The sequence below is a fragment of the Capsicum annuum genome, chromosome 3 (genome assembly GCF_002878395.1).
Source record: "Capsicum annuum cultivar UCD-10X-F1 chromosome 3, UCD10Xv1.1, whole genome shotgun sequence".
NCBI lineage: Eukaryota > Viridiplantae > Streptophyta > Magnoliopsida > Solanales > Solanaceae > Capsicum > Capsicum annuum.
In genome coordinates this window covers 4503654-4527994 of record NC_061113.1, presented here as the reverse complement: position 1 = coordinate 4527994, position 24341 = coordinate 4503654, and the positions used below count along the sequence as shown (strand labels likewise).

General features: G+C 37.7%; 1 protein-coding gene across 2 annotated transcripts; it reads left to right on the top strand.

Annotated features, from left to right (window-relative positions):
* The first annotated feature begins 17 nt into the window (after positions 1–17).
* On the top strand, positions 18–23269 carry LOC107864500 (protein NO VEIN). 2 transcript variants are annotated; one of them, XM_047408911.1, is made up of 13 exons: positions 18–642; positions 1574–1911; positions 5130–5784; positions 8372–8470; positions 9027–9198; positions 9782–11526; positions 12423–12635; positions 14784–17033; positions 18122–18231; positions 18932–19331; positions 19579–19896; positions 21014–21271; positions 21837–23269. In XM_047408911.1, exons 1-13 carry the CDS (start codon positions 91–93, stop codon positions 22893–22895), a joined length of 8169 nt encoding a protein of 2722 aa, XP_047264867.1. In that variant the 5' UTR covers positions 18–90; the 3' UTR covers positions 22896–23269. The 2 variants fall into 2 exon arrangements, with proteins under 2 accessions (XP_047264867.1, XP_047264868.1); XM_047408912.1 differs by lacking the exons at positions 18–642; positions 1574–1911; positions 5130–5784 and adding an exon at positions 6116–6237.
* The last annotated feature ends 1072 nt before the right edge of the window (positions 23270–24341 follow it).

Below are 24341 nucleotides of genomic sequence, written 5' to 3'. Positions count from 1 at the left end.
CTCCTTTTGGCGGGTATATATACAAACAACTGAAACCCTTAAACCCTCTCTTAAACCCTTTTGCCAATTTTCCCCCAAATTACTCCAATAATGTCCGGACAGCCACCGCGACACGGCGGCGCCGGCGGGTGGCGCAACCCTCCATCGCCGCATCAGCCACCCTATCTAGGGTTTCAAAATTCCAATTTTTTCCCTCAGCCCTTCTTCCCCAACCCCAATTTTCCAATTCAAAACCCTAATTTCGTCAATTTTCCAATCCAACAAAACCCTAACCCTAACCCTAACTTCCATTTTCACCAGCCTCAATTCCAGCAGCCACAATTTCAGCAGCCTTACCCAAGGGGTAACAGCGGTGTTGCAGTTGAACATGATAAGGGTAATAATGGCGTTGCTGGGAGAGTTAATGGATCTGTAGTTAACGTAGTTAAACATGATAAGGGTAATAATAAGGCGGATATTGAGAGAGTTAATAAGGCGGTAATAAAGGCGCGTAAAGAACTTATAGAGTTAGGTAAAAATGTGTCAGCTTGGAAAGTTTCACAAGCTGCTTTAGTTATACTTAGTGCTGATACTTGGGATTCTTTGGGTTTCAAAGTGCAAGAAGTACCCTCTTTACAAAACCTCATTGTTACCGAAGGGAAGGTACAACTTTTTCGTATATTTATATATTTTGGTGAATTTTTAGTTTTTCATTACTTAAGAAAAATTGAATGATTTTTGCAATTTTAGTTGAATTAGTGCATTAGTAGTGTGTTATGGTGATGGTTAAAATGCCAACTTGGTCATACTTAACTTGTAGTTGTCACTTGTCACTATTTTATTTTGCATAATACATAATTAGACGCTCAAACTTGGGCGCAGCTGGCAAGAAAGCACTTGAGCTTTGAGAGTGCACGTATAGACACATCAACTTGGTCTCAACTTTGAGAGTGCACGTATAGACACATCAACTTGGTCTCAACTGACAAATAAACACTCCAACTCGTCCCCATTGTGTCTCATGGTTACTCGACGTTGACATGACACATAAATTTTAGATGGGTCTAGATGATCATTTACACAGTGGAGACAAGTTGTGGTGTCTATATGTGCATTCTCAATGTTGGACTGCTTACTTGCAGTTGAGGCCAAGTTTGAGTGTTTGTTTATGTATTATGCGTTTAATTTTGTAGGACTTTATTTTGGTTTATTCTCTTCAACCTTTTCTTTTTTGTGGTTTTGGAGGCTGGCTGCTAGTCATTGCTTGTTGAGCACATTGGATTCCATCTGAACTTTTAGACGTACCTGTTTTATCCTTTTACATTTTTTGATGTGCCATTTCACCCATCAAGCGGCTTTCCATTTCCACCCCCCTTATGTTGAAATGGGGGTACAGTATTTTCAAGCCGAAGGGAAGAGATTGGTAAATCCTTCATCCCAAAGCAATGTGAAATTGGAGCTAAGCTGTGGTGATGATCAACCTGAAGTTACTATTTCTGTATTTTGCTTTATAATTCTTTGTGGATATTTATAGGTGTAAGGCTTGTTTTTTTATGGAATACTAAATTTACATTTCCCCATCTATGTTTCTTAGATTAATGCTTTCATCCACTGCTTTGTGGGTGTTCAAGGTATTACCACATTGTATGATTTGGGAGTAGCAATATGCAAGAATGAGGGGGTTGAGCAGTTTGAAGATCTGGAATTGGGTCCACTGGTGAAACACCCGCTTATTATCCATTATTTTTCTATCAATCTTGATGTTTCAGAAGTTTTCAGAATAAGGAGCCAAGAGATAATGTCCTTCCTTTCTGAGTTCATGGATGCTGATGAAAGCGGACAAGTAAATGTTGATGAATTTTTGAACTTCATCACCGAGAAGAAATCTGCTGGAACCAGAGAGAATCTTTGTGTGCGGGTTCAGAGCTTGAGGTATGTGGCATATCTTACTCATACAATATTCGTTATGCTCAATCAAATGTTGTAGAATAACTTCATGATTGAATCCTTATATTGTTGTTGTTGTTGTAGTTTATAACATTCATGGTGTCTACCTATGTTTAAAACTCACTATGAACAAAATATAGAGTTATAATTGTTGTATGTGACTTATTATTAAACCAAAAGTGATTATAAGCTGAAAAATCATAAGTTGGGGGTGACCAGCTTATGACTTATAGTCAATTTGGGTTATAAGCACTTGATATTTTCCAAATGCATCCAAAAGGTGCTTATAAGCTTATCCTAACATTCTCTCAATAATACTTCCAGTTAATTATGTGAAATCTATGTATTAACTGTTGGGGACCCCGTATACAAGCAAACTGTATACTCTCCTCCCTGAAACAAGAGAACCTGCACCTATATATAGTTCTCGACGAAAGAAAACCAATATTTTATGTATTATTTTGTGCAAGATATAATGTGGAACAAGCGTATGCATAAGGAATTCTTGTATATCAATAATCCCTTCATTATTAATCACCGCATAACACTTCATTTATTAATAGTCAACGGTCAACACCCCTCGGAGACAAGATAAGAGTTTTAATATACGCTTCGTTAGAAGAACGACTTTAAAACATACTTTACACAATAAAATAACCTCATGTCCCAAAATATTTACCGTCACACCATTATTGAAGTTTTTGTGACTGAAGTGTCTTTTTTGTTGTTGTTGATAAGGTTTGTCTGTGACTCTTTTATGCTTTTATCAGAAACTTTGGATCTCTCTCTCTTTATTTTAAAGGAAGTATACTAGTCTAGCTTCCCTACTTTGATCAGGTAAGCTAGTTCCGTCTTATATCTATTACTCTCTATAGGTGATGGATAACTTCAACCCATAAAATTATTACCCGCTTATGACTTGTTGTTTCACCTATCTCAACCCAAACCGTTTTAGCCCAAGTAACTTTTTAGCAAGTTAATGATCCGCTTATTTATTAACTCAATCCATTTTGAAATGTCCAATTTCAGCCCAACCCCTTATTTGACACCCTTAGTTTAGAACCATGAGGTCTTAGGTTCAAATTTCAACAGGGACAAAAAGGACAAAAGTGCTAGGTGATTTCTTCCCATATGTCGTAACATTGGTGGATAGAGTTATATGGTACCTATTGCTGTGGGAGGTGGGAGGTATCTCTTGGAATTAGTTGAGGTGCATGCAAGTTGGTCCGGACACCACGATTATCCACAAAAAGCAGAGAAGGAGAAGGAATTCTGTGTTTGGCTTTTTTAGCAAAAAGACAAAGAAGCTGTTTTATCATCTACACTGTTTATTGTGTTGACAGAGGTATTTTAAAAAATAAAAATACAGCACACTGCATTCATGTAATAGGGTAGCGAATCTAGTACATATACATATATCGTTATGGCCTAACGGGAACACTTTATACATAGAAACCATATAGTATAGGTAGGGACACCATACGTGTTTTACTCATACATATATTGTTATGGCCTAACTGGAACACTTAATACTCAGAAACCATATAGTATACGTAGGGACACCATACTATTTTTAAGTACAACTTCATCAAAAGCATTAATAAGCTTTTTTTAATCGAAAATAACATCAGCATCATATTTACTATAGACTTGCCCTGTTACACAAATTCTAATTTAGGAGGCATTGAAACCTCGTTAAAACATGATGGTCGTGATAACGAGGTTATGAGTGAAGCAATCACTTACTCGATTTCAAGCATTATTTGACTTGTCTCCGATGGAACCAACCAACCCAACAACAACATACCCAGTGTATTCCCTCAAAGTGGGGTCTAGGGAGGGTAAAGTGTACTCGGTCGATACCACTACCTCAGATGAAGTAGAAAAGCTGTTTTCGATAGACCCCCAGTTCAGAACTCCAATGGAACCAACCACCTCTTTAATTCCTTTTATATAGGAAGAAAATATCACAACTAGGGTGCGCCTAAGAGTGTGACCTAGTGGTCATCGAGGCAAAAAAATCTACTAGATAATATCTCTGTGTAAAGCCTCGATGGGCATAATTACCTGGTATATGTGTTGGGGACAGGAAATAGTAGGTACTTAGTGAAATTAGTCGAGGTGTGGTAACCTGTCTCAGAATATGAATTAGGGTGAACTAATTCTTAGAAACATGATTTGGCTTCACCCATATCTAAGGGCATGAGATCACCAAAATGCTGTCTTTCAATTATATGTCCAGGAGTTGAAGATTTTGGACACTACCCATTATGGTTTTTTTTCCTTCTTTGCTTCCCCCTCTTTGCATGTCCTCCTAGGTTTCCGTTTCTGCTATCTTCTTGGAGTACTTTTAAGGTCAATAGCACATCTTATTGCTGCAAAACAAATTATGATGTCCTTGTAACATAGATAAATAAATAAAAGAACGATTGTTATCTGGAAGAGAGAGAGATTTTCATTTTCTGAAGCACGTGTAGTTAAACTTTGTAAGTACCCAAAACACCCAATCAAATATCTTAAATCCTAGTTGGGATAGAATAAACCACCACGACATTTGGCATGCAGTTATATGTTACTTTTCTTTTATGTTAGTATAGGTTTTGTCCTCTGTATTTATAATCTTGCATTCACCTTTGTATGCCATGCCAAGGTCCTTCGTATATGTGCCTTTGTATGCCATGCCAAGGTCCTCCGTATATGTGCGGAGTTTTATGTTTGGTATTGTGTGTCCTCTTCTTTTTTTTTAATGTTTCCAAACCACGGCAAACTTTAACTTCCAGTAAATTATCGAACTTTCTGAAGTTTAGATTTGATTTCATATTTTGTTAGTGTATTAATTGAGAAGTACACGACTGGACTGTCAAGCAGCTTCCACTCTCAGGACTTCTATTTTGGTCTTTTGAAGAACTAGATACTTTTTCTATTAGTGTCACTTTAATAAGTCCTTTGGTGTTGAATGCTTGAGGGCTGATAAAATCTAGTTAATCTTGGTAAGTGAAGAGTGATTTTTGTGCCATTTCTTGTTTGCCCAAAACCTTTTAATGTAGTCTAGCTCACGTTAACATGCGTTTCTCATGCTTCTTCTACAGCTGCTGCTTGCTGATTTTGGGACATTTAATAGATGATATGGCTGTGACATTTTTGTTCTGTTTTCAACCAAATCTGTTCATAACTCCTCATGGGCTCTTTCCTTTGCATTTCAGGATGTATATTACATTTATCCAGGAAGCAAGGCAGTTCGAAACTAGCACTGTTAACAAATATATCCGCATGGTGAAAAAAAAATCCAGCAAAAATATCAGGAATCGCCCTCTTCTATCTGCAGAGAAGAAGCAGTTAGATGAGCATTTCAATGCCATGCGTGAACGTGTCAAATCATTTTCCTCAGCGAAGGACTTTTGTGGTAAACACACAAGGTTTTCATCAAGTTCAGAATATGAGAGCAGTGATGATGATCAGGATGAAAGTGCTGTGCAGAGCCCAGCTGGAAACATCAAAAGTTCGGACATGCCTACCACCTGTCCTTACCCATCAGCATCTGAAGAAATGATACGGCTGGGTTTGAAAGCTGAAGATGGTGCTGGCCTACTTACTGCTAGTGGCGGTGATAGATACAGTAAGGATATTCGGCATCCCAAGAGTAAAAGAAAACATGATGATGTTCAGAGTTCCATTGCGTTACCCAAAAAAGCACCCAAAAGAGATGTGGTTACTCACCTGAATTCAAAGGGATCAGAACTTCCTCTGACGTGGAATGAAGAATCCGATGGTTCAAATGATTTTTCACATAGTGATGATTCGATTAAAAGTTTCGTTAACACTTGGAAGGAGGCATGTCGGACAAACAACGTAGACGAGGTATCATTTATGCAATTTCTTCTTATCAAGCAGAGAATACTTCATCATACATCTCTTTGAAATGATATTGTCTCCAAATAACTGGTCTATTTTTATACTGGCTTGCTGTTAAAATTTGTCCACTTCTGTGAAAAGGAAGTTATTCAAAATTCAGAACTTGTATAATATGTACTACCAAAGTGATGTTAGGGTGTCCACTTTTGAACCTAAAAGAAAGTTGTCCTTTGAAAAGGTGACTTTCTCTACACATTTGGACCCACTTCCATTTAACACTAACAGCTTCAGCTCTTTTCTGAGAAAGATAAAAGTTTTATTGATCTGGCATTTTCTTAGGGCTATTTACTGAGGAAAAACAGATCCTGTTGTAAACTCGAGAATCTTTGACCATGATCGCTCATTCCACATCAATGGAGTTAGCTTTGTCGCTAAGGGAAAGCAGAGACTGGCCTTCTGGTATCTTTCCTGTCCTTTGGTCGTTCCTTTCTTGTGCCAGCACCTGAGCAAATCAGATACAGCTATTAGCATTGCTCAACGAAGGCCTACCGTGTTTAAGAAAAACTGCCGTAGCATACAAAAATAGATGATTGCTGCTTTCTGATTTTGCTTCACATAATAAATAACATCTGATACACAGTCAAAACCTCTTTTTTGTAAATTTCTTGTCTGTCAGACATCTTCAGTTTCTAGCCATGTGGGGTCTCTCACATCTTTCTTAAAGGCCATCTGTTACGTAGTTCTTAATTTAACTTACCAATTATAACTCAAAATCCAACTTTATGGTGTTGTGAAGTGAGGAAAAGTTCCAAGTTATGCAGTTTGAAATTCGAATTTCTAGTGAATTTCAATTTAGTGAAAATGCTTTCCGATTCTCTCATCTTCGGTTGGTTAAAATTTTGGATAAGCTCCTTGAAGATAAAGAAAATTACTTTCTTAATGGAAGTAGGAAAACAAGTGGCATTGTCTCCTCCAAGTCCCACCCTCACCCCTACCCCACCCACTCAACCACCACCCTACCACCTCCACACCCAAACCCACCCCTCCCACCTACCCCTACACCCCAACCAACCCTCATAACTTTGTGTTAGATATATACAAATTCTTTTATGATAATATTTTTTTGTTTGCATACCGAACACTAGAAAATAAGTAAAATATTACTTGTTTTCCTAGAAAGTGTTTTCTTGGAAAATATTTTTCATGGAAAACATGTTCCTCCATACCGCACACACCCTAGTATGAACTGTTGGATTTCATTTCTAAATTTTTTGACTTTACAATGCAACTATGTTATATAATTAATTTTGTTGCATTCAAATTTAGTTTCTAATCTAAACTAATAATTTAGGATTTAGTAGCATTCAAATTCAATTCGCAATTCATGATATTGATTTTAGGACAACAATATACCTAGTATAGTTCCACAAGTGGGATCTGAGGAGGGTACTTACACTTACCTTGACAGGTAAAGAGGCTGTTTTTCGTAGACCCTTGATTCAAGGATAGCAAAAACACAACAGTTATGAAGTTATAAGAGAGTAACAACAACATGATAGTAAGCAAATCGAGGCATAAGAGACAAGAAGTTGTAAATAGAAAACTAAGACTTAGGAATGCAGAAATAGTAAAACAATAAAAATACTGAAAACAATACTAATACTACTAGCAGGAAAGACAAGAGGCGAAACTACTTGCTACTAGCCTTCTACCTGAATCCGGCACATCCACTCCCTCCTATTAAGGGTCATCTTCTGTAAGATGAAGGCTTGCCATGTTCCTCCTAATCATCTCTCTCCAGTCTCTTCGGTCTACCTCTACCTCTCTGCCTCTCCTCAGGCCCTCCAACGTCAACCTCTCACATCTCCTCAATGGGGCGTCTGTGCATCTCCTCTTGACATGCCAAAACTATCTCAGCCTCACCTCCTATGTCTTGTCCATCACGGAAGTCACTTCCACCTTGGTCCGAATATCTTCATTCCGGATCGTATCTCTCTTTTTAAGGCCACACATCCATCTCAAAATCCTCATTTCTGCAACTTTCATCTTTTGAACATGAGAGATAATATTGATATTGATATTTCACATTTTTCGAAAATCAATTGGTTAATTTTGAGTTTAATTTTTTCTAAAGGAGTGACCAAATGTGACCAGACAAGTATTAAAGACTTGCTCGGAGTAGGCTTAAGTCACACTATTGATTCTTTCTCTTAATAATCAATCATGTCGGGTTCGGGATCACACCTGATCCTTATAGCATCAATGAACAGGTGGCTGTTGTGGGTGGGCAAAAAGCAGATGTTGCATTGGTAGTTTTATAGGATTTGGAATGACAATAAAAAATATTTGGCTTCTTGTTTTCACATTAACTTTATTTTTTGCCTGCCTCTCTTGCTATATTCCCCACTAGGTGGGAATACACTGGGTATGTTGTTGTTGTTGTTGCCTCTCTTGCTATATTCTCAAATAATTAAGGTAATGCTTTTTTTCATTCTTTAAAGTTCGTATTTTGGTATTTGGCCAAGCTTCCGGCGTTGACAGTCCACCATTGTAAATGCATGCTGATCTTCATTCGAATTTCATTCTATTTCAGGTGTTTCAGAGGATGCTTCAGTTCTACAAGGCAAGGAAGAAAAATAAAGTGACAAAATTATTTTCATCATATCCATATTGTGGGTTGCTTCAAGTTGCTGTAAGTTAACTGATCATTGTGTGAATTATTAATTAGCCAAAGGTCATCTTAGGGAATTCTGCTTCACGTTCATGGTGGATATGGATTTCTTCTGTTTTAAGTAAACCTTTTTCACATCAAAGGGTCTCTTTAATACTCTTTTATGATAGGCATTTCTTTAGTCACCTTTCTTTTACCTGCTTGTATTTTTTGGTGTATCTGGTTAGAGAGAAATAAGAGATGTTTTGGGTGTATCTGGTTAGAGAGAAATAAGAGATGTATTGCCAATTTGTATCTGTTGGACTTTATTAGCTCACGAGATCTGGCTTAGATAGTTCTTTGTACAGTAAGCCAGTTATTGTTTGTAAGCTCAAAATATCTTGTAATTCTTGCATTTTCCTTGCATGAATACCACTTACTTCACAAAAATAAAAAAAAGTAAAGTAAGAATATTTTCGTGTTTGTTTCATATGCATAATGCAAGTGTTTGATTGATCTTCTTCAAGATTTCATGTCCAGCAAACTTGATTTCTTTAAAGTACTCTGGTGTACTTCTTTGAGTGTAATGACTTTGCAGGTTGCATCTATTAAACGTGGAATGTGGGACAGTTTGTATGATAAGTTCCAAACATTTCAGCACTGTGGAGTGACCAACAGAGGCGCTGAAAATTGTGCTGATTCCATATGCATTGATGTTGAATCACCTGAAAGGGATGCTACCGATCTTCCCGAGAAGGCGTGCGAAAGTGGTGAGTTATACACCACAGAGATTTTCGTTTTGCCCGCAAGTTGTTACATTCTGTTAATTTTTCATTTCACTCTGAGGTGCTCAAAACTATGAATGTTTAGCCTGCTTCAATTGGCTGCACATTAACAGATGTATGTAGGATTATGCACTCCTAGATTGAGATAATGTTGGCATCTCCTTATGTAGTCCTAGGTAGCCCTCACCTCATGCGCTAGCTTTTGAAATTGATAAAAAATGATTCATTTTAAACAAGAGGTCTTGAGATCAAATCTCACAGTCACCTGGAAAAACAACAAATTATTTTCACGTGTTCGGCCATGAAAAAGAATCTAGCCCACACGTGAGTGGTTATGTTGACTCTTAAGTAAAATTATATGACTAATCATAGCTCTCTTTAAAAGTTTTAAGCTTTTATATGTGAACAAGACTCCTTTACTACTACCTCTCCTAAAAGAAGTCTTTAAACTTTTCATACTGCTTATAACATGGTTACAGTCTCTAAGCTGTGTCTTTTCACGATTATGCTTTGGGTTTCCCTTTTATTCTTCTCCACTAAACCGCTTACCTTTATTTTGTTTACATAGGTATCACCGTTGAGGACATAGTTGGTAAAATTATTACATATTTTGAGGATGATGATAATACCTTGTCCACTGCAAGTTCATACCATGAGAAGTTCTTCTTCCTCTTGAATAAATTTCACACGCTTGAATCTTGGTTGACAACACAGTTCGCCGTGAAGAATTTTGAATCACTTGGTTATGGGGATATCTGGCATTTCCTGGAGAAAAATATGCATCTGTTTAGTCATACTTTACCAAGGTGCTTAACAGATGAAATGCACGAGAAGCCTCCTCTGGAACCACCTTCAATGCTTGATTATCAGTTTGATCTGTTGTTATCACAGGCTTCACAATGCTTATGGGAGAATGAAAAAGTAGACAAGCGAAGGATTTCGGAATTATTAATGAGACAATTCCCTTTAATCTGTTTAAATGTAGCTGGAAGTGACTTAATGATAGATATAGAGAATTTTATGAATGCAAAGAAAGGCAATATGACTTTAAAATCTGTCATATTCTCTGAAACATTGCTCAAGGGATCTGCAATGGATAAGCATAAAGAATATATATCAAAGGAAACAGGTATGGAGGAGGATGTAGGACATGGAGATTGGATACTGATGTCCAAAGATGCCATGAAGGTCTTGGTCAATGCTCCAATGTTGATAGATCTGAAATTGTGGTCACACTGGGACATGGTCTTTGCTCCTTCTCTTGGTTCTCTTGTGGATTGGCTGTTGAAAGATGTCAAAACCGAAGAGTTATTGTGTTTGGTAACCACATGTGGGAAAGTTGTCCGTGTTGATCATTCAGTCACTATTGAGTCTTTCGAAAACGTACTCCTGCAAGGAAATCCTTTTGATACGGCTGTCAAACTAGTATCTTTGTTGGTCTTGTACGGTGGTGAAAAAAATGTTCCTAATTCACTCTTAAAATGCCATGCACGCAAGGCATTTGAAGTTTTAATTAAAAATTATGAGGAGATGAAGTCACATGACATTCAGGACTCACTCAAGCATGCCACATCTCTATGCAGACAGCTCGTACATGATGAAACTACATCGACTATGAACTGGAAATTACTGAGGAGGGATAGGGTTGGTAAAATTGCGCCTTTGGCATCGAGGTTTATTCTTGACTGTCTGGGCTATCTGCCGGTTGAGTTTTGCCATTTTGCTGCAGACATCTTGCTTGCAGGGGTGCAGCCTTTTGTTAAAGATGCTCCTTTGGCTATCTTAGCTGAATGTGAACGGATAGAGCAACGTCTTATGCTTCATCGAGTTGGAATGTCTCTGGGCATAGTGGAATGGGTTGAAGATAAACACAAATTGAGTGCCTGTTCTGCCACTAACTTGTTAATGTCTTCTGGATCATCATGCTTGAAAGTCGCAGAGCTTGATTTCAGCAAAGACTCCATCTTTATGGAAGAAGTAGCAACCAAATATCCCTCTTCTGGAAACGAGATTAGCCTCTCCCAAGATCCAACGTGGAAAAACGAAAATCGAGATGCCAGTTGCTCTGCAGGCATTATATCTCATGTTCCTCTTGATAATTCGGATGAAGGTGCCAAACAGCATTCTTATGAGCTTGAGAGTTCCGCTGCCAGAGTTATTGAATCTATTCAGCAAGAAGAATTTGGTCTGCAGCCTGATCTTCCACTAGTTGAAAATGCAATATTGAAGAAGCAACATGCTCGCTTGGGAAGAGCACTCCATTGTCTATCACAGGAGTTATATTCTCAAGATTCACATTTTATTCTAGAGCTGGTTGGTATATTATCCAAGGATTCATATTTTATGCTTAATGGTCTTAGATGTTTAGTATTATCTTATTGTGCCCAATTCATTTATATCTGGCTGATTCTAGTGTTAGGTTACCATTCAATGTGGCAAAAAATGGAGATTTGTTGTGGATTTGTAAAGAAAGGTTTATATTGAGTTGGCTCATAGGATGCAGTATATTGGAGTTTGGGAATAACTTACGAGAAATTGGACGTTAACTAACATGTAATAGGTTTTCATCCCCCCCAAAAATATACTAACATGCGTTAGATGGACGGTCTAAAATAACTTAATGAAGATTATTTTCTTATAAAATAGTACCTAGAAAGTAGTAGCATGGACAGAAGATTGGCAAGGTTGAAAGATGGGAAATGTTTCGAGTATATAGTCAATTCCAATATGATGGTGCCTACCATGACGTTATCACAGGAACAGATGTAATGTACTCCTTCAGTCCCATTTTATGTGGCATACTTTCCTTTTTATTTTTTCCCAAAGAATAGCTTTGAGACACTAACTCTAAACTTTTCAAGGACACTTTCTACGCCTTTACCTTGTGATCTCTTAGTGCAGTAGAATCCGGGACAAGGTTTTATCAGATGGAAGAAATGATTTATAATATGCATGTTTCTGCAACTTTTAGTTCTGCTTGTTAGTAATTGGGATAATTTCCTGAAGAGCTCATATTTCCCAAAATGAGTAGACTTCTTTAGATTGCAATGAGTACGAATTTGTGGTTTTGTGATTTTTTTATCACTGAAATTTCTTCTAATAGGCTGTAAAACTTTGTTTCTGCTGAAGAATTTAATAAGATGAAGTTCTTTTTGCCTCTGTCAAAAGACTGCAGCTGATTGCTCTCTTTACATGGTACATTGATTCAGGTTCAGAATGCTGATGATAATATCTATACCAAGGATGTCGAACCCACTTTGACTTTCATTCTTCAGGATAAAGGCATTATAGTTCTAAACAATGAACGTGGCTTTTCGGCTGACAACATCAGAGCACTCTGTGATGTTGGCAACTCTACTAAGAAAGGACGTAATGCTGGATATATTGGGAAGAAGGGAATCGGTTTCAAATCTGTGTTTCGGGTAATACACGCAAACATGTCTGCTAAATTTGATGTACTACCTTGTATAAATTGTATTGTATGAGTTTTTAACTGAATTTGTAAGAAAGTGAATGACCTAGGTTATGGGACTATAAGAGATGCTGAGACGACTATGTAACACACTAACACTAAAAGTGTGCCTACTATTATTATTATAATTTTGACCAAGGGTGGTAAACACCACTTACTAGTTATTTTTTCGAAATAGGTAACTTTGTATATTTCTTCAAACAGTACATAGGTAGTACTAAGCCGTATTTACAATTAGTACATCTTCACCAGCTAGAAGGGGAGCCTTGGAGTAACTGGTAAAGTTGTCTCCATGTGACCATTAGGTCACGGGTTCAAGCTTTGGAAACAGCCTCTGGTAGAAATGCAAGGTAAGACTGCGTACGATACACCCTTGTGGTGTGGCCCTTCCCCGGACACCGCGCATAGCGGTAGCTTTAGTGCACCGGGCTGCCTTTTTTTACATCTTCACCAGCTATCTGCTCCTATATTGAGTCTAGTACATCAATTAATGAGATAAGTGTCTTTTGAATATAACTTATTAGACCAAAAGGATAGTAGCAACAGGCAATTAAGTTTGATTGACCTTTTGCATACTATTTCTATACTATCAAAGCATCTGGAATTCCTTTCCTTCCAAATTGTCCCACCAAATGCTAGCAGGGACAATTCCCCATCTCTCTCTGCTCTTGGACTGCACTCTAGCATCTTCCCAATCTTGCCAGGCATTACCCATGACATGCTCTTGAGATTTAGAAATAATCTCCAAAGTTGGCTAGTTACTTTGCAGTGTAGAAAAAGATGGTTAACTCTCTCAGCAGTTTCTCCGCAAAATAGACACCTGGAACATAGTGGAATCCTTCTCCTCATCAGGTTGTCTTGGGTCAGAACTACTTCCTTAGCTAGGTATCCAAACACACAAATCCAACATGTTTATTGTCTAGCTCTGCAGAACACGACATAGTATGTGGATGGTTGGAATCTGGAGAATGGCTTTTTCTTTAAAATTCCTGAGGGCAGTGGCTCGTGGTTCGAAATGTGATGGATATGGACTTGCACCGCTACCCTCCTCCTCTTAAATACCTGGCTTTTGTCTGTGGCAGTGTTAGAATGCGTGCATGATGTGCGCCTAATCCACCCATCATAAGTTGTGTTCTTACTACTAGAACAAAGCCCAACAATGCTCTTTACGTCTAGGGGCTTGGATAGGCCACCTTAGATGGTGCTTTAGTTCTCCATATCATTTTCCATGCCCACCAATCTTCTTTTTTCAACCCCTTGTCTGTGAAAGTTTGGCATTCCTTTTAAAAGAAACTTCCCGTCTCTTTACTGTTCCATAATTCCATCTATGGCTCCCCAAATCCTCAATCAAAAGTTCACTCTTTCCAGTGTCTCAATCTCAAAAATTCCTTCTGAGTTGTGGGTTCCAATACCTGTCAATCATGCAGTTACAAATGTACAATTTTATTAGCTTTGTGCCCCATAGAAATTACAGCAACTCGGCATATCAAGATGTAAAACTAAGAACTTACTAGTGCATGATTCACAATGTTCTCTTCATACCAAACCAAAGGGAAGTTAGTATCAGGTAGAGTCTTCTCTGTGTGTGTCACTTCAGTCCTCTACCATGATGGGGTTGGTATCTTGAGTCTTTTGTAGATGTTATAGGATCCTTATGAGACTTACGGAATAGAAGAACTATCTATTGTCCACATTGTAATTAAGTTTTGACTGCATTAGTTCTGGTGCAGTTATTTGAGATGTGTATATATATACACACACTACAGTTGTTTTTTTCTCAGAAAAAAGAAAAGAAGGCGTATAGTTTTGTCATGCTGTTCAAAGTTCTCACAAAGGCGTATAGCCTGCTGGTGCTTTTGAATGTACTTTCTGTTATTATTATTGCTTTTCGAATAACAGAGTCAATACCGTTTATTGCATAGTATTTTATTGACTCTTGATGGATTTCAATCCTTGCAGTATTTTTCACTTTACAAGCCTCTCTTCAATTCTCTCTGAAGGGTCTGAACTCAAGTCCAGTGGTGGCATTTACCTGCATGTCCCTTAATTTCCAGAATCTTTCTTTAGCTAACTTTTTCTTTCGGTTTTGTTTTTACAGGTCACTGATGCTCCAGAAATTCATTCCAATGGCTTCCATATTAAGTTTGATATAACTAATGGCCAGATAGGTTTTGTTTTGCCAACTGTTGTTCCTCCTTGTGACATTGACTTCTATTCCAGATTGGCCTCTTCAGGTTCTGATTGCAATTTTTGGAACACATGCATAGTGCTTCCCTTCAGATCAAACCTCTTGGAAAGGTCCGGCGAAGAGAACATTATGTCAATGTTTGCTGATCTTCACCCATCTTTATTGCTTTTTCTTCATCGACTTCACTGTATCAAATTTCGAAATATGGTTAGCGATTCAATTGTTGTTATGAGGAAAGAAGTTGTGGGAAGCGGTATTATTAAGATTTCTTTTGGAGAGGAGAAATTGACTTGTTTTGTGGTATCCGAGAAATTACAGGCTGACACTATTCGTCCTGATTCCCCAACAACAGAAATTTCCATAGCGTTTACATTGCAAGAAACGCTTGATGGAAGCTACAATCCACACCTGGACCAACAACCTGTTTTTTCATTCCTTCCTTTGAGAAAGTACGGTCTAAAGTTCATACTTCAGGGTGATTTTGTACTCCCTTCATCCAGGGAAGAAGTTGATGGGGATAGTCCTTGGAATCAGTGGTTGTTGTCAGAGTTCCCTAGCTTGTTTGTTAGTGCAGCGAGGTCATTTTGTGATCTTCCACGTTTTAAGGATAATCCAGCAAAAGCTGTTACAGCTTATATGAGCTTTGTTCCCCTTGTAGGGGAGGTTCATGGTTTCTTTTCAAGTCTTCCTTGGATGATTCTTTCTAGATTACGCACGTCAAACTGCTTGATAATAGAAGGTATGGCAAATGAATGGGTTCCTCCATGCAAAGTCTTGAGAAATTGGACCCAAGAGGCTCGTAAACTTTTACCTGATAACTTGCTTCGCAAGCATCTTGGTGTTGGTTTCTTGCATAAAGATATAGTTCTACCAGATCTGTTAGCTAGAGCTCTTGGAATTGAAGAATATGGACTCAAAGTTCTTCTTCAGGTTATAACTTCTTTATGCTCTTCGGATGATGTTCTAAAGTCAATGGGTTCAGAATGGTTATGTGGGTGGTTAAACGCTGTTTATACAATGTTGTCAAATGGGAATAACTCAGCAGACTTCGGGATTGAATCACATCTCATGAAGGACCTCAAGAATATCCCGTTTATTCCCCTTTCAGATGGTAAATATGGATCACCTGATGAAGGTACAATTTGGTTGCATATTGATTCAATGGGAACTGCAACTAATGATGAGCATGCCCTAGAAACCTTCTCAATATTGTATTCTACTCTTAGAACTGTGAGTCCCACTCTACTTTCTGCCGCTGCCACTCTTGGCACATCATGCTCTGAATCATCAATATTAGATAATGTTACCAGGATGCTGTACAGAGTTGGTGTCCAACGTTTATCGGCACATCAAATAGTAAAAATGCACATTCTACCATTTATTTGCAGAGATCAAAATGGACAAGGACATAGAGAAACAATGACAGAGTATCTTGCCTTCTTGATGTTCCACTTACAATCAAGTTGCCCCGACTGTCGATCTGAGAGAGACCAAATTATCAGAGAAGTGCGTGACAATGCTTTTATATTAACAAATCATGGTTGCAAGTGTCCCGTCAAGTTTCCTATCCATTTCGGCAAAGAATTTGAAAATCCCATTGATATGGGTAAATTACTCCATGCATTAGATTTTGAGTGGCATGAAATTGAGGATATCTATTTAAAGCATCCAATCAACAAGTTGTTATCTGAAGGTGTGTTAAAGTGGAGACAGTTTTTCCAGGAAATTGGGATCACTGATTTTGTACGAGTTCTTCAGGTTGAGAAAAATATTTCCGATATATGCTCTGTTCACATGAACGCAGCATGGGATAAAGATGTGATTTCCAGAGGATCAATTGCAAAAGATTGGGTTTCTGAAGAGTTGGTTGATTTGCTGTCACGATTATCTTCAACACGTGACAAGGAAAAAAGCAAGTACCTCTTGGAGGTGCTCGATAGTTTGTGGGACGCTAATTTTAGTGATAAGGTTACTGGCTTCTATTTCACTCCCACTGGAGAAAAAAAATCATTTGATTCGTCATTCTCCAGAATCCTCCGTGATGTTCAATGGCTAGCGTCGAGTATGGATAATGAGCTTCACTGTCCGAGGGAGTTATTCCATGATTGTGAGGCTGTGCGCTCAATTTTTGGTGACAATGCTCGCTATTCCATTCCAAAGGTTCGTTTGATCTTAATTAAGTTTAATATAGAGAAACTAACTGTAAGATTGGTACCACAAGTGTACTTTTTATTCATCTGAGAGCTACAAATTTATAGTACAGGAAAGCAAACATAACAAAATCAAATCGCTTGATTCTAGCATATATGACAATCAAGATGTGATCTTTTTGATCTAATTACCTAAACTATCTACAACAAATCAAATATGATTTTATCAAATCAATTAAGATCCTACAAAATCAAATCTTAAATATTCACAAATCAACACTAATCAAAACACCTTTGTGGTTTGTTGGTGAGAATTTAAAAAAGTTTGACTTCACGCATGTTTTCTGCAGAAATTAGTCTAAAACATGAGTCTTGGGTGTTATTTGAAGTAATTGCTTAACCCGGTAGTTTCATGTCTATAAACATCTCTATGAAGAGCTTTGACTTATTAATTTGGCTTGTCATTGTCTGTAACCTGTAATAAAAATATAAGTGACTGCTTTTTTCACAAACATTCTGGTAGTTAACTAACTCTTCTTATTTATGCAGTACTTTACTGTGGTAGGGAATTGACTAAGTAGGCTGCTTAAATCTAATCTGGTTTGCTTATTTATATATTTTTAGTTAGTTTGGCTGAGGAGTTTTCAGTATGTCTGCCTTCTCTTACGGTTTTAATTTTCCCAAGAACTGTATATCTTAGAAGTCAGTGTGGTTTGATTTGAATTTCAGGACAAGCTAGAATTTATTCTGCTTGTAATTTGTCCATTTATGTTGAATAAGTCAGCATATGCATGTTAAAAGACCCTTTTCTTGTTTGTTGGTTCATTATTCTTCTTTCAATTAGCATTTGTAACCAATTTTACCTTTTTAATCTACTCTCCCTGAATTTGTGCCCACTTTGTGGGTATTCACTGGGTATGTTGTTGATGTTGTATTCTCCATGAATTTGTGGTGGTAGCTTGATTATTTTATTTAGTTTTTTCCTGGTATAGGGAAGTAGCAGAACTTATTTTATAGTTAGCTCATTTTAGCTTGAATTTTATTAGATTTCCCTTATGACTCTTCTTGAAGAGCTATAATGCTTCTGTTGTGAAACAGGTGAGAAGCGAAAAGTTGTTAACAGCTCTTGATTTGAAAACACAAGTTACAGCTGATGATGCTTTAGCAATTCTCAAAATTTGGAGGGCTAAAGTGCCTTTGAGTGCTAGGTAATTGATCTTCCTTCTGCAGCTGTGGAAACTGCCAGATGCTTAATTTTTTTCATTTGTCTGACGAAAAATGGTTTATGGTTTCCGCATTTCTTTTCCATGTATATTATTAAGAATTAGGTAACGCTGAAGTAGACCATGTTGCATCAATTAGTCTCATGTATTTACATACTGAAGTAGCAGCTGGTCTGGAACTGGTTTGTCAATGTTTGGATTGTATTATATCTTATGTTTAGGACTCAATAATATACCTAGTGTAATCCCACAAGTGGGGTTTGGGAGGATAGGATGTTTGCAAACCTTACCCCTACCTTTGTTTAGGTCACATTATAAAATTTGTTTGCTTGATCAAAAAACTATCTTTTGTTTACGACATCAGCCACCAGAGTCATTACGATGATTGCTTTTCTAGACTCATGTTTATGCCTTTCCCCATCATTGACTAGTTGTAATAAATAGTTTCCTGAGTTCCGTAAAAATGGACTCTGGATTCTTTTAGATATAAACTGACACAAAGATCCCACATCATTACTTGCCAGGTGCTGTCTAGCCTTTAACATGTCCCCATGTAACATACTTAGCGTCCTGAATACTGGATAAGAAACAGAAACTTTTAAAGTTGTTGGGCTTCCTTCATTGTGAGCTCCTCTATCACATCATTCTGAAATTTCATGCGCTCATCCATTGCTACTTTTTTCAGTTTGTCACAAATGTCAAAGTTCTACACTTTCATCTGGAGTAGGATGAATACTTCTGAGAGAAAACTTGTGGAAGAGTTATGTAATGGACCTTTTGTGTTTGTCCCTTGTAAGCTGGTTGCTTCACATGAAGATGTTGTACCTGGTGTTTTCTTGTCATCTAAAGAAGTCTTTTGGCATGATACAACTGGTTCGATCGACCTAGTGAAGATGGTCTGCCCGGAGTTTGACCCACATTCAGCTCAGCACCCCTTCACGAAAATGTTATGTAGCGCCTATCCGGCCCTTCACGACTTCTTTGTGAAAGAGTGTGGAGTGGATGAGCTTCCTCATTTTCATGGATACCTTCAAATATTGCTGCAGTTGTCAGCTGCTGCTTTACCTTCACAAGGAGCTAAGAATGTAAGCTATCTTTTTGCTAAAATACTTCTATTGTAATCTATGTTGATCAGACACTTTAAAAATGCTGACAGGTGCATGTCAGATCCTCCAAAGTAATACGTTTTGGAGGATCAGACACGGGTCCGGTAACATTTTTGAAGTGTCTCAGCAAAATGGTTGTAATAGTTGATGAATGAGCTTGGTGCTAATGAACAATTTTCTGATGAATATTTTAGCTTAAGAATGAATTTGATACTTGTTCTTTTAGGTATTCCATATATTTCTCAAGTGGGTTGACGAGCTAAATTTAGGATCTTTGAGATCTGAAGATATTAGTTTCTTGAAGGAAGGTCTGTTGACAAAGGATTATCTGGTTCTTCCAACTGTAGAAGATAAGTGGGTGTCTCTGCACCCATCATTTGGGCTCGTCTGTTGGTGTGATGATGATAAGTTGAGGAAGGAATTCCAGTATTTTGACAATATTAAGTTTCTCTACTTTGGGCAACTTAATGATGATGAAAAAGAGATTCTCCGAACAAAAGTTTCAGTGTTCATGGACAAATTAAATATTCCTTCTATATCAAAGGTAAGCTAAGCCCTTTTCTTTTGTGTCCCACTTGCATATAGGAAAAGCACTTTCTGTTTCTGAAAGAGGCAATCTAAGATGCCTACTAGGCTCTCCTATATCTACAAGTCAGTCTGCTCTAGTGTTCATCGTGTGTGGTTTATGCTTCTTATGTACCCTCTCCCAACTAGCTTGTCCTGCTTGCTATGCCCTGTGTTTCAATATGATGTGATGGTCTTTCTATTTTGGGACATCCCAATATATTTGACGTCATTCCACCATTGGACTGCATTATTTATATATTCGAGGAGGGTTTTACTGAAAGTTGGTGTGATTTCAGAAGCTACTTAGCATATGGTTAATAAATTAAAACAAACTAGTTTCAGTAGCACCCTCTCAGAACTAACTTATCGTACTTCTTCTCTTTAGGATCTACAGAGTATTAATACTTTTCCTTTCTTTTTCAGCTTAAGATATCAGAGTTTTTTATAGTTAAACTAAGATTCATCGAAATTATCAACAGACTTGTCTTTGCTTAAATGGAATCTGAATTATTGTGTATGCTGCTATACTCTTCTGGATATTGATGTTTACTTCCTTTGTCCCACATTGACTAGACTATACCATTTTGGATTATTCCAGATGATGTCCATTTTAAAGAATTCTGTACTTTCTTAATATCCTACCAAAAAGGTATCCTTGGGCCCACTTATTCATCAAAGAAAGTTGATTTTTTTTTTTTTTTTTGAAAAGTTAACATTCTCTCCATTTTGTTTTTAATCAAGCTTGCTTAAATACGATAAAACTTCACTTCAGATAGAGGGAAAGGAATTATACAAAAAGAACCCTTTTTTTGGTATCTATATATTCATTATTTCCTGGCCGGGGCTCTATCGGAAACAGCCTCTACTTTGTCTGAAGGAATGGTATGGACTGCGTACACTTTACCCTCCCTAGACCTCATTTTGTGGGAATTCACTGGGTATGTTATATTTGAATATATTCATTACCTTTCCTCGTCCCAGAAAAAAAATCACTTCACCTAACACAGTGCCTAATCAAATTAACACATTGTGACAGACTTAGAGTAACTTGACTCTCAGATCAGTTTAAGACATTTAGTATTTGATTTTTGCAGCTTGTAACGCGTGAAGCAATATTTGATGGTCCAACAGACTCTTGCTTTATAATGTCAATGATTAACTGGGCTCTTCCATATGCTCAACGATATATATATAACATTCATCCGGACAAGTATTTGCAGCTGAGACAGTCTGGATTTCAGAACCTGAGATGTCTACAGATTGTTGTCGTAGAAAAGTTGTTCTACAGGAATGTTATAAGAAGTTCCCGCATAGCATCGAAGAAACAGTTTGAGTGCAGTTGTCTGCTAGAGGTATTCTAATTATGACAGCATCTATGGCTTCTAATATCTGAATAATATTACATACTTGGGATGTTTCTGGTAAAAATATTTGCTATTTGAATCTTCATTAACTGTATGGAAAGAGGATTGTTAGAATATGAGTACGATTCTGTATTCTGTTTACTTCTCCTACTCATATTCTAACAAGGCTTACTAATCTAATTGTCAGGTTGAATTATATTAATTGTAAGACCACTTACTATGTAGATTGTAGACCAAGACTATAGTACTTACTTCTATATAGCGATATATAATTCTTGAGTTATGATTCCTTTGTGTTCTTTTGCTTGTTCTTCCTTTTCAATTCCGGATTTTTATCAGAATATTTCATAAGCTTAGAAAACATGCCTGATAGATATATGTTTTCCGTTCCCTGTCTGGTTCATGTAGATCTAACATTATTAAGAATGTGTGGATAACACTTACTTTTCGGATATGTCTACTTATAACTCTTCCCAATCTTGTATGTGAAATGTTATTCCTTGTTAAAACGGAAAGCGATGTATAGATAATTTTAATTTTCATTTTGTGACAGGGAGACATCTTGTATGCCACTCATGAATCAGATTCTCACTCAATATTCATGGAGATTTCTCGTTTGTTATCTTCTGGAACTCCCAACTTGCATTTGGCGAACTTTCTTCATATGATCACAACTATGGCGGAATCAGGTTCCAATGAAGAGCAAACTGAGTTTTTCATTTTGAATAGCCAGAAAATGCCCAAGCTTCCTGTCGGTGAATCTGTTTGGTCGCTCACAAATGTTCCATTGTCAACTTATGTTGAGACGCGGCTGATGAATACTTCCATAACAATTGATGAGAAAAACTCCGTGACAATCAAGAGGAGACCAGGAATCAGCTCAAGCTGGCCACCTGCTGACTGGAAAACAGCTCCTGGTTTTCATCAACCTAGTGCATTTGCCGCGAGAATAAGGGCAGCCAGTTTCATCGAATCGAAAAAGGTGACTGTAACTGTGGAAGAAAGTGTAATGGAAACATGTACACCGGCTCCATCTGATATGACTTGTGTGGAGAATATGGACAACGATCCAGCATCAGCTGCAGTTGTGTTAGGTTCACAAGATGCTGATCATGCATGTCATGTGCTCGTTCCTGGTACCATGAACGAGGCATCCGGTTCTCCTCATCCCATGACTGAACCACATGACTTAAATTGTAACCCATCTGGTGTGACAGAAAGAGATCAGCTGTATGTAGGCACAAATGGCAGTGACGCTCAAAAGGAAACTGGCAGACTTGGAGAGTATTTTGCTTTCAAGTACTTTGTGGAGAAGTTCGGTGAGCCTTTTGTGAAATGGGTCAATGAAGCCAATGAATCGGGGCTTCCCTATGACCTTGTCGTGGGAGATGACGAATATATCGAAATAAAGGCAACTAGATCGGCAACAAAGAATTGGTTCCACATCACCTCAAGGGAGTGGCAATTTGCAATTGAAAAAGGTGAATCTTTTAGCATTGCTCATGTTGTCTTATCGCCCAATAACACCGCAATAGTGACAGTATACAAAAATCCATTCAGACTCTATCAGCTTGGTAAACTTCAGTTAGCTCTCCTAATATCCAAGGTATGATACTTTATACGATGTAAATAAGGATGATATACTAGATTCATCGTTACTTCATACATCATAGAAGAAACTATTCATCTTCGAATATGGTACCTCCTGAGCAGCGCGTCGTTTCAAAGTGCTGCATTTGAGAATTTACACTACACATTGATCTTACATTTGTTGGAGAGGCTTGTGCTGGATTGCAGTTTTGCCTCCAAATTCCTTGTGTTTATACTGTTAAGAGTCTCATTTTATAAATGACATCAATTATGTATAGAAAGATGTTTATTTATTTTCTTTAGTATATCATTTCTTCTAGCAAAATCTGTATACTGGATGGCTGACTGCAACACACATTTAGTTTTAATGTCCTTTCAGTAGATCAAATTCTTGAATTCCCTCGCCATTTTTTGCCCGGTATCTGTCTTTATCGCATGAGTATCAAGAACAACATACCCAGTGGAATCTCACAAAGTGGAAGCTGTAAAGGTAATTGTGTACGGGCCGTGGTGGTCACCCTGGACTGCGCGGATCCCATGAGTGAATCGAAAGTTGGATCTCACCCGAATCGCCCATTTATCCTCCTGAGGAATTTGGTTTCAAACCCCGGTTCGAACGAGAGGAGTATGCCATGCTAATGTGCCTTGGATGATCCACATCTCAGGGTTAGGCGTCGATGAGCACATTAAACTATCCATGTGGCTGAGAACTCTCACAGTCTAGGCACAACAACGCAATTGTCAGGGGCGTGCTCAACCACTGCCCCTTGTGCAAGCCTCTCACTTGGGGGTCCGCTATGGCAAAAGTGAGAGAAATCCCATCCCTCTCTTTCCTTTTTTCGCCCCCTTGTCGCCACATGAGGGTTGGGGGGGGGGGGGGGGGGGGGGGGGAAAAAAAAAAGAGGGTCCCCTTTTTTTTTTTTGATTTAGGAAAATAAGCTCCTGAGCTTGGTCTTACTTCATCGTGAGACATTTTTCTTGCCTCGTGGGGTTTAGGATAATAAGCTCATGAGCTTGGTCTTACTTCATCGTGAGACATTTTTCTTGCCTCGTGGGGCTGAAGAGAAACTCTTGGCTCAAAGAAGTAAAATAAGGTAGTAACAAAAAGAAAAACGACAATGAAGAAGTAAAATAAGGTAGTAATAAAAAGAAGAACGATAACGAAGAAAGCATGATACCTAATAGGAAGGCGATCTCATGAGAATCACAAAAGAAAATCGGTGAGAAGATTTTTTTCTTCCGAAAAAATTTCAGCTTAAGTAACGACATTACAAAGAAGCTCTAAAAAGGAAAATAACGAGATAAAATATGTCAAAATAAAATATTAATTTAGAAAGTATGATAAAGCATGCAAAAAACCAAACAATCACTATAACAAAATATTATTATAATCTCCATATATGAACAACTTCAAATAATCAGATAAATGAAATACAAGAAATTCTCAAAGTAATACTAGGACTATTAG

Coding starts and splice junctions, on each gene's coding strand:
- LOC107864500 (XM_047408911.1), top strand. CDS start 91: ATGTCCGGACAGCCACCGCGACACGGCGGCGCCGGCGGGTGGCGCAAC. Junction 643..1,573: donor TCATTGTTACCGAAGGGAAG/GTACAACTTTTT, acceptor TATGTTTCTTAG/ATTAATGCTTTCATCCACTG. Junction 21,272..21,836: donor AGTGCAGTTGTCTGCTAGAG/GTATTCTAATTA, acceptor ATTTTGTGACAG/GGAGACATCTTGTATGCCAC.